This window comes from Papaver somniferum, chromosome 2 (assembly GCF_003573695.1).
Source record: "Papaver somniferum cultivar HN1 chromosome 2, ASM357369v1, whole genome shotgun sequence".
Taxonomy (NCBI): Eukaryota; Viridiplantae; Streptophyta; class Magnoliopsida; order Ranunculales; family Papaveraceae; genus Papaver; species Papaver somniferum.
This window is the reverse complement of record NC_039359.1, coordinates 76633010-76648380: the sequence shown is the minus strand read 5'-3', so window position 1 is coordinate 76648380 and position 15371 is coordinate 76633010. Positions and strand designations below refer to the sequence as shown.

Below are 15371 nucleotides of genomic sequence, written 5' to 3'. Positions count from 1 at the left end.
GATCATATTGGATTAGCAAAATATATACAAAAGGAACAAAAGTTTTTTAAAATTTATCTACTTGATTATATACAAAAAATTCACCATACACTAACAATCTAAAGAGTTGAGGATCAACCCAAAAGACAAAGTGTAAAGGTTTCAACAGCTTCACACAATAATAACAGGAAAGAAACGCAAGTGAAACTGTGAAACAAAATGAGCTACCCCCAAACCTGGATTTTACAGAAGATATAATTTTGAAAACAAAATCGCTCAGTTTCGGGGGTTCATCATGCAAAAGGTCTAGCTCGAAATGAACTTTGCTAGGGACGGGCAAACATGCTAATTCCAACTGTGGTTCCTCAAATGTATTATATTTGGATGAAAAATAGTCCAAGAGGACTTGGGAAGCACACAGTTCCAAACCTAGGTTAGGAATTTTCAGAAAAGTCGGTTTGACAATATGGGTACAAACCAAATCTAGGTTGGGTGGAAGGCCATCAGATTGTGACTTAGGTAGAAGAATAGGCATATCATTATCAATCAAATCAAAATCTTCTAACTCATCTACACATGTCACATCATGCTCACAATCATCAATCAAATTGGCAAGATCACAATCAGAATCATCAACATCATCAACAAATTTATTCTCATGCATCGGCAAATCAGGAGAAATATCACAATGTGACCTAGGTAGAGAATCAGACACATCCAATATATTTTCATGCATATTAGTGTCTACAGAAGATTCAACTATTCCTACGACATGCTCATCTTCACAGAATAATTGTACGAATCCCATGTCAATCAAAATCATATGAATTACAATGAGTATTAGAAAAAACAACATTCATGAAGGTCGAGGGCGAGAAGCCATATGTTTTTGAACCAACAGGTTCCACAATATTTTCATGTTCTTCTAACATATCATCATAATCATCATAATCATCATCATGGTAGCATGCATATTGGTCCTCATTAACAGTGGTGGTGTCATTAGTCGATTCATGTTCCTCTAAATTAGGTTCATATTCAACATTATTTACATGAATGGGACTAGACACTTCATTAGGGACAACATACATTTCCTCATGAATTTCCTCCTTTTGTCGGTGAAGCAAAATCTGATCTAAATGTGCATGAATTCGTGCTGTAGATCTATCATAGTCTTGCTTACAGAGTCTTAAAGCTTCTGTGGTGGAGTCTAAATTCATGGGAGTACAAAATTCTTCATGTTCAAATTGTGGTGAATGGTACATGTGTGCATGGTCATTAGGGTTTACAAAATATTGATCGCAACCCTCAAAGGATTGATTATGGTCCCAATGACTACCATTCTCACAATTTATGGGCATTTCATACATTGGATTTTCTCTAGATTGCCTAAAATTATGCAAAATATGACAATTCTCAACAGGGTGGTCTAAACTACCACATGCGGGACATGCATAGATTTCAGGTTGCCTAAGAAAATTAGATGTGACAAATTCCTCATGTGATTGCATTTCTAAAGCTGTGATTCGAGCTTCTATTTGATCCATAAGTGATGATTGTGTGAGTGAGGCACTAGCAAAATGTTCATTTTCACGTTGCGACGAATGATGCATGTATGAATAGTCATTAGGGTTCATGTATTGCGGCTCGGGACTTTGAAAATGTCCATAATAATTCCTATGACTATTGACATCATGGTCCGTGGAAGGCTATTGACATCATGGTCCCTAATAATTCCTATGACTATTGACATCATGGTCCCCGGCAGCGGCGCCAAAAACTTGATAGGCTTTTAAAAGAGGTCCTAAAAATTCCTATAATTCCTATGACATTATTGAAAATGGAAGGCTATTGACATTATTGAAAATTTCCATAATAATTCATATGACTATTGACATCATGGTCCCCGGCAGCGGCGCCAAAAACTTGATAGGCTTTTAAAAGAGGTCCTAAAAATTATCCCCGGCCAAAAACTTGGTGGGCCCGGAGATATGTATAAAATTAAGCGCAATGAAAACGGGGGCCTACAGTAATACCGCAAGTGCACGGTCGTCGGTTGTAGCTCGTGCAAGTACGGGTCGATCCACAGAGATCGGGTGTGTTTTGGAGTGTTTAGCTATTTTGGGTTCTAGTTGCTATTGGGCTAAGAAGCCTTTTGGCTTAGCTTGGGCTTTGAGTACTAATGGGTTTGTTCACAATAAAATGAACTGAGCTTGGGCTCAGTTGGTCTTTGAAGTGTGAATGGGATTTGGCCTTAAACTTAGGCTTTTGATTAAGCCCACAGTTGATTGGATTGGGCTTTTAAACTTAACCTAAACTGGGCTTTGAGCCTTAATGAAATGGGCCTCAACTTTTGGTTCAAACCTGGGCTTGGTAACTGTGGACTGGGCCTTAGCTTTTTGGAATGAGCTGAGCTCAGTTGGCTTTGGAAGGCAGCAGCAGTAGCAAGACTGCACAGCAGCTGCACAAGCAGTGCAAGTAACAGCAGCAGTTTGCAAGGCAGGGGAAGAAAGCAATGCAGCAGTGGTGCAGCAGCAGACAACAGCAACAGCAATGCAGCAGTGGAGCAGAGAAAGCAGCAGCAATACTGCACAGCAGTGAGGCAACAACAGCAGAACAAGCCAAGGGAAGCAATGCAGCAGTGCAGTACTGCAGGGCAGTGGAAGGGGAGCAGCACAACAACAGCAGCAGCAGAAGGGCAGCAGCAGCAGCTGCAGGGGAAGGTAAGCAGCAGCAGGCACCAGCAGCAGCAGTACTGCAGGGCAGAGGCAAGTGCACAATAGCACAAGGCAGTGGAATAAGAGAAGCAACAGAGTTGCAGCAATGGAAAGGAAAGCAACACAGTGGCAAAGAAGAAGGAAACAGAGAAGCAACAGACAAGGCAGTGAGGCAAAAACTAAACAGATTAAAAACTAAACAGCAATAAAGCAGTGAACAAAAACAAAACAAAACAAAACAAGATGAACCAAGGCCTGAGGCCAAGGGCAGGGATGATAATGAAACTAAAATGAGCAAGGCTAAGCTAAGGCAAGATTACAGGAGGTATACTAAAAGAATGGGAAGAAAACTAGCTTGCTAAGAGCACTAGTTTCTCACAATGCTCAATCAACAGTGCAACCTAAGCATACAACAAGAATGGTAAGATAATCAGCTTGCTATGAGCACTGATTTCTTCCATTGCACAATTACATCAATGCTTCACAGATATCTAGCCTAGCATTAACAGGAAATGTGACAGTAAATTAAACACAATAGTGAACATGTAACAAACATCAACAGGAAAGAATAGCATTAACAGGACACAAGTATTAACAATGAACATTTAACTAACAGCAAGTTTAACAACAAGTTTAGCAAGTTTAACATAACAGTGAACATAAACATCAACAATGAACACAAACATCTAACAGTAATAACAAACATTAACAGGATACATTTAACAAGATATGAAAATCTAACATGAACATGAAACTGAACTGTGAACTGAAATTAACATTTAACAGAAATTAACAGTTAACAGGACATGAAAGTCCTGGATGTTGGCTACTCCAAGCATACTCTCTCACACACACCCATAGTCCCAATTTATAGTCCACAACACAATTAGGGTTCTACCCATTTTCCCAAAATAACAGTAGGCTAGGGTTTGTGATTACTCACCCAATTTGACACAACCACTCCATTTTGATGTCGACCCATGCTTCTATTTGTTCTCCTGTATCACCTCCATGCATCAATTGCTTCTCTAGCACACGTTAATCCATCAACCCATAACCTAGGGTTTAGGTTAGGTAATAAGTTGATGGGATAAAGGGCTAGAATGATGGGGGGAAGTTTTCAATCACGTGTAGGATGATGACGGAGGTGGTATGGTGGTGGACATGGTGGTACGGCGGAGCGGCAGTGGAGTTGGTGGTGGAGCAGTTGCAGAGGAGAAGGAAGGAAGGAAGGAAGAAAGAAAGAAGAGAAGAATGGGTCGAGTTTAGGGTATAGGTATAGGTTGCTAGTGTGTGAGGCGGATCCATCGAGTCTTGATGTTCTGTGACTCTAAGCTGCGAGATGCGAAGATGGTAGGTAGATCGGACGGTGATGCGGAGGCAAGCGAAAAGCGACCGTCGGATGAAGTGATACAACGAAGTTAACGGCTCTAGATGGGGTTAGGTGTTGTAGTGTAAGTCGGAGATATCAAACTTTGATGAACAGCAAAGGAGCGACCGTTGGATTCAATACCATCTAATCTGAAGGCTTGGAATTTCAGCGCTGTGGTGCTTGGCAGAGACTTCAGATTTTGATGCTCTATGAAGGATCGACCGTCGGATGCTTCTGAGAACTGATCTGATGGCTGAGAACGGAGGCGTTTTTGTGTGTAGAAAATGAGGTTGTGCGCACCATTCTTCGCGGCTTCCTTGCGTAATTTCTCCCGGCTTTTCACTACTTTTCTGCTCTTTTTGCTCCGCAAGTCATCCAGACTTTATTTATTACCTAAAAATGCAAAATTAATTAATAAAAATATTTATTCTCGAAAACAATGAAAATACAGAATATGGGATAAAATGTAGAATTAATGCATAAAAGATGAGTTAAATGCCAACAAAAAGGGATAGATATATACAATATTTGGCACTCATCAACAGCAGCAGTAGCAGCAACAACCAACTTAAAGAATGAGTGAACTCCTAGAAGACCTGAAATTTGCAGCTGAAACTCAAAACCTAATCACAAAAGCAAGAAAAAAAGAATGAATTTAGTATTGAAGAAACCAATATTTATTCCACATTTTAAAGCCCCCTTCACCCTTCTAATCAATCAATCAAGTCACCAAATCAAAAAACCTCAAGAAAAGTGGAATCAACTATTTGAGAAATGAAAGATAAAGAAACCTTAATTTCTAATTGCTAGTCATGTTTTGATGTTCCTTCACAAATCACCATAGAAAAACAACAACAAGAAACCAACTGCAACCCCATGACCCTTTTTCTCATATAAACCAGATTTAGTGAATTCAGAAAGACAGAAACGGGAAACCAATTTCCTATACAAACTTGATAATTTTTTAGTAACCCTAATTTTATCTGGAAAAAATTGATTTTCAGAATCTCAAAAATTAAAAACATAGAAACATTCATGACTTCCTTAGGGCTTAGGGTTTCGATTAGATTAGAAGAACATCAAAATATGCAGTCGATTTTGGGGAAAAATGAAACCTAACTTTGAACATCAAAAATAAACATCGACTTACTTCTGTGAGAGTCTCTGATGATGACTGATCATCATACTTCTTCTCTGATGATGAGAGTCACTTCCTTCTCAACTTCTCGATCTCGAATCACACTTCTTCTCTGATGAAAAACGTTCCTCCTCTACTAGAGTCTCTGAGTCTAGAATCGAATAGAGAAGTCGATTTCGATATATTAGATTAATTAGGTTATCCCTGTCGGCAGCATATATCTAGGGGTAGGAAATTACAAGTACACCCCTAGACTATCGGATATCGGATATTAACCTAACGGAAAGGCTCATTCCAATATCGTTATCGTTAAGAGAAAATATCCGATAAAATATCCGATTCCGATATCCGATATCCGATATGTCGGATAAAATCCTATAGGATGTCGGATTTCGGAAATGGATATCGGATATCGGTTATCCGTTGCCAGCCCTAAAATTGATAAATATTGACCAATAAAAGCTTTCATAAATGATTTATTCAAGAGGTGTTGTGTGTGAGTCCGTGTGATCTTATCGCATTAGTCTATTTCCTAAGATTCTAAAGATTCAGGGGCAATAGTAAGTTAGCTCATTCTTATCGTGATATCCATTTGATATTTTGTCGAACACCTTTGCTTCTGTATAAGTTTGTAAAATTTGATGATGTTAATGTAAGCTTCATTTTACAGGTTGAGCCATGCCTACAAGTTGGAGATTCTTGATATGTACAAGTGATGGTATATGTCAGACATGCAACACATGATTACTTCCCTTGAAGAAAAAGACAAGTGTACAAGCATAGTAGGTAACGTGTGCAAAATATCTATATACTTATTAGCGGTCTTTGAATTGTTTTGAAAATTGACCCATTAATTTGCAAACACAAGTATTGTTTTCTTAGTATTTCATTTTTGTATTCATCGACTGACGATTAATCTTTTTCACAAAAAAAAAAATGTTTTTAGGTGGGTATTTTAAGTATCCATAAGCAAAATTATGCACACATCTATTGGGAATAATCTAATTGTATGATTTGCATCGCAGAACATCGAACAACACCAGTCTCCCTTCACCTAAAGCAGCGATAATGAAGTACTGAACTATATTGCATCAGAGCTAGAGATAGCCATGTTCAAAAAAGGAACTTTTCAAGTTTTTCTTTTCCACTTGAATTTTTGTAGTAGCTTGGTCAACTCAATAAGATTATGGGAAAAAGGTTGTAAATGTTTACTAAGATCACAGAGGTTGTAGAAAATGGTGATTTCTTGCAATATATTTTGCCCTTTGTTTTTTTTGGGTTGATGCTAATTAGTTTTAACTATTCTTCCCCTGAAAATTTCGCTATGTCCTGTACTTGAAAAGTGCTCTTTGTAGTTTTGTAGTGGTTTAACTTCATAGTTTGTTTAAATTTTGATGGTATGTTTCTTTAAATTTTACCTTCGTCCATGTTTTGAAGTCATTTTGATCTTTACGCTTTAACTTTATATTATATTTCTTTTAAGTGTTCATATTAGATAAATAAATAACTTAGGAGTTTCTGTTAAAGTTGACTATTTAACTAATTTATATGCGTACTTGAGTTGTTTGGGTGGATTTTCATTTGTTAACTTGAGATCAATTTTTCGGATTCACTATAAGCTTACCTTTTCCAAATCCTTGATTTTCTTTATTCTCCTTGATTCAAATTTCATAAGAGGCAGTATGGGAAAACAAATGTCTAATGCGGCATTCTTCAAGTAATATCGCGTCAATGCATACTTTTAGTTTTCTGTTCGAAGCCATACTTTTCAAACCAAAAACTCGTTTCAGTATTAGGTAGAAGAGATGTACGATTATAGACCTGCATTAACAGAAGTCTTTCTTGAAAAATTTGGCAGTGATATAAATTGCAGGATGCTCCAAGTTGGACAATCCTATACCCTCTGACTCATTGAGTTCTACTTTGGATGTGGCAAGACACCGAGTTCTACTTTTGAGTCCTTTCTCTACGACCTGCAGTTGGGAAATGGTAGTCAATTAGAAGAATTATTAGGAAAATCTCGAGTGGATAATTATGCTTCTTTACTTTAACATTATTTGAATGGTTTTGTAAATTCTGTATGTTGAGTGAGTAGTGATGTTGTAAGCACTAACACTGTAAATTATGAAGCATTAAAAATTAAAATGATAAAAATGCCATAGATAGAGTTTGGATTGATGTGTTCCCATGCCATAACCATTTTACGCATTTAGGTCATAATCATTACCCAGTATAAATTCATCTAAACTGGCTTGAAAATTGTGCTGCCAGTATATAAGAATCCCCATTGATAGAAAAAGTATCACGTCACGCCAACTGCATAAGTATATGGCCTCATCTTGCATATCAATAGGTAACATAAAGGATTAGCGTTTTTAACACAATTTAGTGTGGGCTACCAGCCAACCTAAATAAAGATGAGTAATATAAAAACCAATCACTATGGCAAGAGCGTAGTCAGGGGACGAGAAATGGGTGGCCAAGTCACCAATTGGCACACATTTGAGACGGTGCAAACGAGCAAATACCGCTAAAAATGAGCTAAAATAATTGAAATTGAGCTTAAAAGCCAGCTAGAAGCTGGGTAGGAAACTACACATCCGTCCTTCCATATGGCTCTACCCTTGCACTATGGCCCTTGGCTACATTTTGGGGATACTTGGTTTCCGCGTTAATAGTGTTAAGCCAAACCGAGTTTTCACCAAACTAAATTGTGTAGTAGGGTTTGACTTTGATCAAAAACACATGATGCTTCATGGTTCAGGAAAAGGGACAAAAAACATTAAATAGTATTAGGCAGAAAGTGGGTTTTTGCTCCGAAAACTTGGTCTCCATGCACAATTGATACTTAGTTTGCGCGAGCTAAGCCGCCGCTTACCAGCATTACGGATCTTTAATGCTCCACAACTATGGCTTAATTCTTTTCCGAAATACATCAAATTTATCTAGATTTCAGTATGAGATAAACGATAGTGCTTGCTTTAACGCAAACCTTGCACCTGCTCCTCAGCACAATGATTCCAAGAACTTTTTAAAGACCCATCTAAAATAGACTTCATAATATCAACGGGCGAAAATGGAAGCCAGTGTCAGTTTACAAGAAAGAGAAGAATTTTATTATTTCTAACGCCAAACAAAAACCAGGCCGTTACGGCACGGGTCATACCCTAATAAAATATTCATAAGAAAACGAAAAATATCTCGGAGTGTATAATTGGTTTAGCCAGATGGATGGGGAGCTACACGCTCGATCAAACTATCCATCGTGCGTTACCGATTGGGTTAAAAAAATGAAATCTAGTTAATTAGGAGATCATCAATTAGCGCAAATGATGACTTTCAAGAGATTTATTGGGTTGCTTCATTAGTAAGGGTATTCACCGTCCCAGTTACCTGGAGGATCGTATTCGCAAACAACGAACGTACCACCAGTTGCGCACACTATTCTAGCACAACCCACACGAACAGATTCTCTCCAAACTATCTGGGTGTAATGCCCACATTCTTTCCCCGTGTTACACGTATTTGCTCCATAGTTGTAATACGATTTCTCTGCAATCCAAAGCTTTACCAGCTCTACCGCGGTGAAGGTAGAAGTACTACCCCAAGCAATGTTCTCACCATAAGGTCCATCTGAATGGATGAGTTTACAATCTCCAGCTCTTTGTTTTGCATAATTCATGGCATAAGTTGCGAGGTTATTGTCCCAAGTCACCATACCGACGCTTACATTTCCCCTAGCTGCATTATGAGCTGCAAGATAATCTTGTGGAGTGTTTTGGGCTTGAGAAAAATGGATTAAGAAGGCCAGAGTTATGCCCATGAAACTCATGACAAAAGAAAAACCAAACTTTGTGGTACTCATATTCTTGATGTATGATATGAAGAGTTAAGATTCTAGATGTAGAGGAATGATTGTAGTATTTTTTGTTGTTGTAGTAGTAGAAGGTTTACTTGATGATTTGAATAAAGGTCATTCCGTGAGTGTATTTATAGAGGAAAGAACAGAATTTGGGTACATGCTAATATATCTTGCATGCATGTATGCTGGATTGCTTAGGAATTTGTCACTTGATCCTAACTCATGCTTTAGTGTCGGTTCATGGATTTTTCCCCTAATACTTGGATACATTTAATGACCATGAATCCGAAAAGGCCTCTGGATTCTTCAACCTTAAGACATAAACACTTTATGAGAGCCAAGAATAGTATGTGTGCGCAGTTCTTAAGGACTGATTCAGTTCTATATGTCGTATTGCTTTGCCTCATGTAGGGATAAAGGGACATAGTTAGATTAAGGAGCAAATAAACCATTTAACAAAGAGAAAAACATGATCACTTTGTTATGTAAAAGTGATAGATAAAACAGAAGAACTGTAATACAAGAGAGGACACGTAACTAGCAAATTAAGGTGCATGGTCCAATAATATTAATAAGCTTCATGAGATAAACTTGCTGAAGATAAATAGGTTGCTTACATGACCCTGTTTATTTTTATCTGTTTCTTCTACCTTTTCTTGTACTCCTTATCTTCCTTTTTACCTTTTTTGGCAGTTCATATGTGAGGGAATGTAAGTGACTACGGAATATGATCGAGAATGAGTAATAAGACCTGTAAGTCATTGGTGGATTATGGGAAAAATATTTGATTGTGTGTTGGTCGAACATTTTTGATCAAGCAGCATCACAATTAACAATTATGGAAAACATAAAGATATGTACACTATGAACAAGTTTTCAATTTCCAATTTTTTTATTTTGGTGAGTATCATTACAACCAAACATATGCACATGATGCTGCTAGATCAAAAAATGTTCGAACAATATGCAAGTAAAAAAACTACCATTTCATGTGATCACAATTGAAAAGGGTATATTGTCTGCACAAATTCTACTGCCAATTCAATGAAGGTAGCATATATTAAGGAACAGGCTTGCAAGCTTAGAGCCGAAACATGCAACAAAATTTGAACTTACAAAAAATAAAAGATTAAAAAAAATACATCCGAAATACAAAAAGAAACGGAAGGAAGTATGAAATTCATAGACCACCTAAAGGCCTTGTTCAATGAGGTAATCCCCCAACCTTTCTACAACCATGTTGCATTGTCCTGGAGTCATTGGTTCGTCGTACACACCGACGATCAGAGCTTGAGTAGTCTTTTTTACGGTGATACCACCCGCCCCCTTCACAAACAATAACAACATCAAAGCATGGAAAATTAAAGCGAGTTGTCAAACTGAACACAAGATAAAAATCGTGTTAATGCGACTTGAATAGATCACCTTCTTTCCACGGATCACAGCTCCAGGCTCTCCTTGGATTACCATGTATTTTGTGCCACCAAGGAATAAGCCAGTGGGGGCAAGGTGCCCTGGTTCATCGAAATCTTTCATTATACCTGTAATATTCTCCGCCTTAAACTGCAAAATGATTAAGGGCACAAACAATCATCCTCGGAATAACGAATATAAGTAAATAGCTTATCATAAAAGGGCTAAAAATAACATACATAAAATCATCTCCGCTGAATCGATCAAAAAAATAAATAATAATCATCTCCACTGATTGCAAGAATCCTTGTGAAATTCACAGTAAACTTCCTAATTCTAAAGATCCCGTTACCCCATGAACAATATAACATCTGACTGACTGACTCAACCAAATCTGGTGAAGGGTTAACTAAAATGCCAAAAAAACACGCAAAATCACTAGATTGTGTATAGTTTTAGTGTCAACATGTTTAGAATTTCAGCATGTCAGATAACATCTTTACGAATAATATTCTGATGAAAATTAAACCTTAAAAATGAACAAAATATAAGAAGAATGAAACCTCGGGAAACTTTTCACTCTTAGCCCAAACACTTCCATCATGACCAATGATTGCAGCAGCTGTAAGATAATGTCCTTCTGTTTCACACATCAAGTGTTCATCTACATATGTTTGCCACGACATTTTCTCTTCTTTATCTGTATGTTAATTTCTCTGAAATTTGTTTTTTAATTTTCTCTCAAGTAAAATGTAGATTTGTAGAGTTCTCAAAATAAATAGGGACAAAAAACAAAAAATAGTTTTTGTTCATTCAAAGATCAAAACTGTCCATTCAACTGATTCGAATTAGTGGCCATTCAAGTCCCGCCTTTATTTATGGGAATTTTTACAAGTATATTTCTTAAGACCCATAAATCTTTTCATATTTACATCATGATCATGGACAACCTACCTACACCCGAAAATGTTGCAAACTTATAGGACATGTATGAAGGGACGGAACTATTGGGGTAGCCAGGGTTTGGCCCATGAAAAATTAAAATAAAACAAAATTAACTGGGAAGAACCCCGGACCAACTGCATAGGTAAATCTCTAACCATTGATTTGTAAATATGTTCAATGTTATTCATAGTCTACAAAATCAAGCCACTCCCGGAAAATGGTTCAGTGCCAACTCCCAGATTTTCCCGGACTTCCTTGGATAAAATGTAGAACTACTGAATATAAAATGAGAAGATAGGGTACCACTTCCAAATGCCTTTTTGATTCTTTTAAGGTGTCAGTGCATTTAGCAACGATACAGATCGTAATAATATTGAAAATGATAGACACCTCCAAAACCCGGTTAAATTAGGGCCTATACCACTTAATTGGGATATATAGATCAGAGGCGGAGCTAGGATTCCAAAAGAGGTTAGAATTTTGTTTTTCATTGCACATTAAAGACTATATCTTTTATGGATGTTAGTTATTTGACGATCATTATTTCCAACATCGTAGGTAAACCGAATGGATGTAATTAAACACTAGTTAACTTAAGAAGCAAAACCAAATACCCAATCTCTTAATTTTTCAAACAAGAAAAATCGTACTAAAATCCCCACAAGAATTTAACATGAACATAATGATCAAAACTTTAAATTGGATAGAAAGAAGAAGGTACCTAGACTGGTGATGTAATTAAAAGACTCCAACGATCAACACTGCAGCACTACAAACATACAATCCAAGTTCTAAATCTCAGGATGCAATTGAGAAAAGAATTTTTTTTTCTGAAAAAACTAGGTATCAACATAGTTGCTTCGTTTACTTTTCTAGTTTCAAGTCTCATGTGATTCTTGTTGTATACGGGAGAAAAAAAGTTTCGTGAACGTGTTTGATTTGGGCTTTAGCTAGGGATGGGGGTGCATATAATGGATTTATATGGGGTGCAAATGTATAAACATTTTTTTTTCTAGCTTCAAAAATGAAGGACTAGGTTTAAATTTAGGAAATTAAGGGGGTGCAGTTGCAAACCCTTGCAATGGGATGCCTCCGTCCCTGATATAGATTACTTCATCTACCTTATACACAATAATAAGGGGTGTCTAAATTTATTGGAACTACCAAAATTACCCTCTAAAAAATATTAATGTTACTAAATACACCCATCAACTCTTAATAATAAACCTAAAACTAAAATCAGTTTTCATTTCCATCTCATAAACCGATTTTTCATCTCTTCTACTCCCTTTTCTTTATTTTTTTTGAAACCAAAAATCGTCGATTATCGATTATCGACGATCCAAAAACGATTAATCGTTTTCTTTCTTCCATAAAATGTCGAAACCATGAAGATACAAACAAGCCACTGGAATCACTTATCCTAGTGATTGTAATCCCGAAATTGTTAAAGCAATTGGAAACAAACCGAAGAAGAAAACGGTTGCTCGAGAAGAACCATCTCTAATCGAACAAGAACAGGAGGAAATGGGTCGAATCAGGTACTTTTCTATCAACCCAATCCTCTAAACTAGGTTTTAGTAACATGCAATCGCTTAGAAATTGAATTTTTTGAAATCAAAATTTTCCGTCTTTTACGGAATCGGATTATGTTAGTGCACAAGTAAACCGATTCTGTTTAGAAACGGTTTATGTTCTTGCTCACATAAACCGATTGTTCTGCATGTGAATAGGAATCGAAAAATGTTAGTGTATAAATAGGCCGATTCAGTTATGGTAGGGATAATCGTTGTTTCTGTAACTTTTTTCGTTTGAATCGGATTACATATGTGTTCACAAAAACCGATTGTGTAGCCTTTGAATTCTTACATGCTTAGTTATTAATCGGACTTTATATGCATATCGAGAAAACCGATTAATAGAATCGGGTTACATTAGCTAAAAAATCCGATTGTTGGTTTTATTATGTTGGGAATCGGATTTTATATTTATATCGAATAAACCGATTGTGTACCTTGACTTAAAAAAATGCATTTTATTCCATTGTTGTTTGTCATTTAACTCTGTATTCTACAGGCCAAACAAGGGAAAGCAACAAAAGCAAGTCGAAAAGAAATATAAGAGGAAACATGACTTTGCTTCTCCTTAGCCTTTTGGACCTCGTCGAAAAGACGGTCAAAATTTGAATTCTTCCCACTAAAAGGCCACGGAGAGTAAAGCCAAAGGGATCAGCATCAATGACCCACCACCTCAAGCAGAGCAACCAACACATGAAGAATCTGATTCCGATACATCTACTGAACAAGAAGGTGGTGATAGAGAAGTTTCCGAAGAACAAAGATGAGGAATTTAATGAGGAAGAAAGTGCTGGAAAGGAGATCGATGAAGAAGAAATTGGTGGAAAGGAAGGTGGTGAAAAACAAAGTGATAAGAGTGAAAATGATGAAGAAGAAGGTGAGGATGAAAGTGAAGAAGAAGGTGAGGATGAAAGTGATGAAGAAGAAAGTGAGAAGCAAGTTGATGAAGAGATAGGAGAAGTTCGAGAACAAGTCCAAGGAGGAGACTCTCAATTACAAGGTAAGACAGATGGTACGAAGAAAGATGGCCCAAAGAAGAAGAAAGGGGACCACATGCCCGACCCGCTGTAGATGTTTTCTCACGGCCATAAGGATCCCGTTTACGGGTTACCCGGTGACAGAGGACAAATGTTATGGAGGTACAAAGGCAGTTGGGACGCCGTCGTTTGCCATACAATAGTAAGTACCTAAACCTTATGCCATGTAACATAAAAATTATTATCCGTATAGTGTTTTGATTGTTGTCCATCGGGTTTATTTTGTTTTATAGGATCACAAGGATGTCGTTCGTCTTATGAAGCCAGGAACGTCAGTGAGTATGATGAGTCAATGTCCACTACAAGCAATAAAATCAACCATTGGAGAAGTTCTGGAAGTAATCGATCTATTCAATTCTACGGGGTTGATATCTGCGGTCGTAATTTGGACCTTGGTTACGACAAAACTCTTTGTTCCTCATTTTCCGAGAAATATTACGGGGAAACGGATACTTTGCATCTTCCGTTTGGAGAACTGACGATAACTCCAAATGATGCGAAGTCCATTACCAGGCTAAGCATAGAAGGTAAAGCCGTGAAGCACAAATATTACGCGCAAGAGATTGAGTGGGAAAAGATTTACACGTTCACCAAGGATGTGTTCCAATGGGATGGAGAGGACCAAGTCAGATATGCTGGTAGTAAAGTCAAATAAGAGGATATTCCTTCTCTCAAAACTAAGGGACAAATTCATGGGAACAAAGAAACTTCGTGTTGAGGGAAAAGAGGTGACGTCGGAACGCATTATCGCCACGACCAATGCGTATGTCTTCTATTTCCTGGGAGATATTATCTTCCCCGAAGTTTCTGGTTCCTGTGTGAGAGCCAACTTTATCCAGCTATTGCAACCATTTGACAAGCTTCACGAATACTCTTGGGGAACTGCCATCCTTGCACACTCGTTGAACGAGTTGAGAAAGGCTTCTAGGGCTCAAAGGAACCAAATCGGAGGGGATGTGGCTTTTCTGCAGGCATATATATATTTGCACTTCCCAAATTTTCTCAAAGGTATTTTGAGAACAAGGAATGGTACCACGAGTATTATGGAGACAAATACACCTACAGAAGTAAGTCGAAGAACCAGAAAAAGGATTATCTGAAGTTGAGACACCAATTGGACAACTTGACAATGAAAGATGTTGTCTTTCATCCTTACAATGAGGATTTTTCTAAAGAAAAAAGAAAATAAAAGAAGGTTGGGTGCAGAGAGCAAAGTGATTATTTTGGGCCTTTGTTTCACCCAAGAGGATATGTAATGTACAACCCGACGAGAGTCGCAAGACAATGCGGTTACGTAAAAAAAATCCCAAAGAATCAAAAGATGTTCAAAA

General features: G+C 37.4%; 2 protein-coding genes across 2 annotated transcripts; both read right to left on the bottom strand.

The window, feature by feature from the left end:
* Positions 1-8377: 8377 nt before the first annotated feature.
* LOC113353569 (pathogenesis-related protein 1C-like) lies at positions 8378-9139 on the bottom strand. Its single transcript, XM_026597127.1, has one exon. The coding sequence runs from the start codon at positions 9069-9071 to the stop codon at positions 8571-8573; it is 501 nt and encodes a 166-aa protein (XP_026452912.1). The 5' UTR covers positions 9072-9139; the 3' UTR covers positions 8378-8570.
* Positions 9140-10039: 900 nt separating this feature from the next.
* LOC113348094 (profilin-2) lies at positions 10040-11248 on the bottom strand. The gene is made up of 3 exons (XM_026591793.1): positions 11045-11248; positions 10494-10631; positions 10040-10394 (listed from the first exon to the last, which is right to left on the bottom strand). The coding sequence occupies exons 1-3, from the start codon at positions 11165-11167 to the stop codon at positions 10260-10262; spliced, it is 396 nt and encodes a 131-aa protein (XP_026447578.1). The 5' UTR covers positions 11168-11248; the 3' UTR covers positions 10040-10259.
* Positions 11249-15371: the final 4123 nt, after the last annotated feature.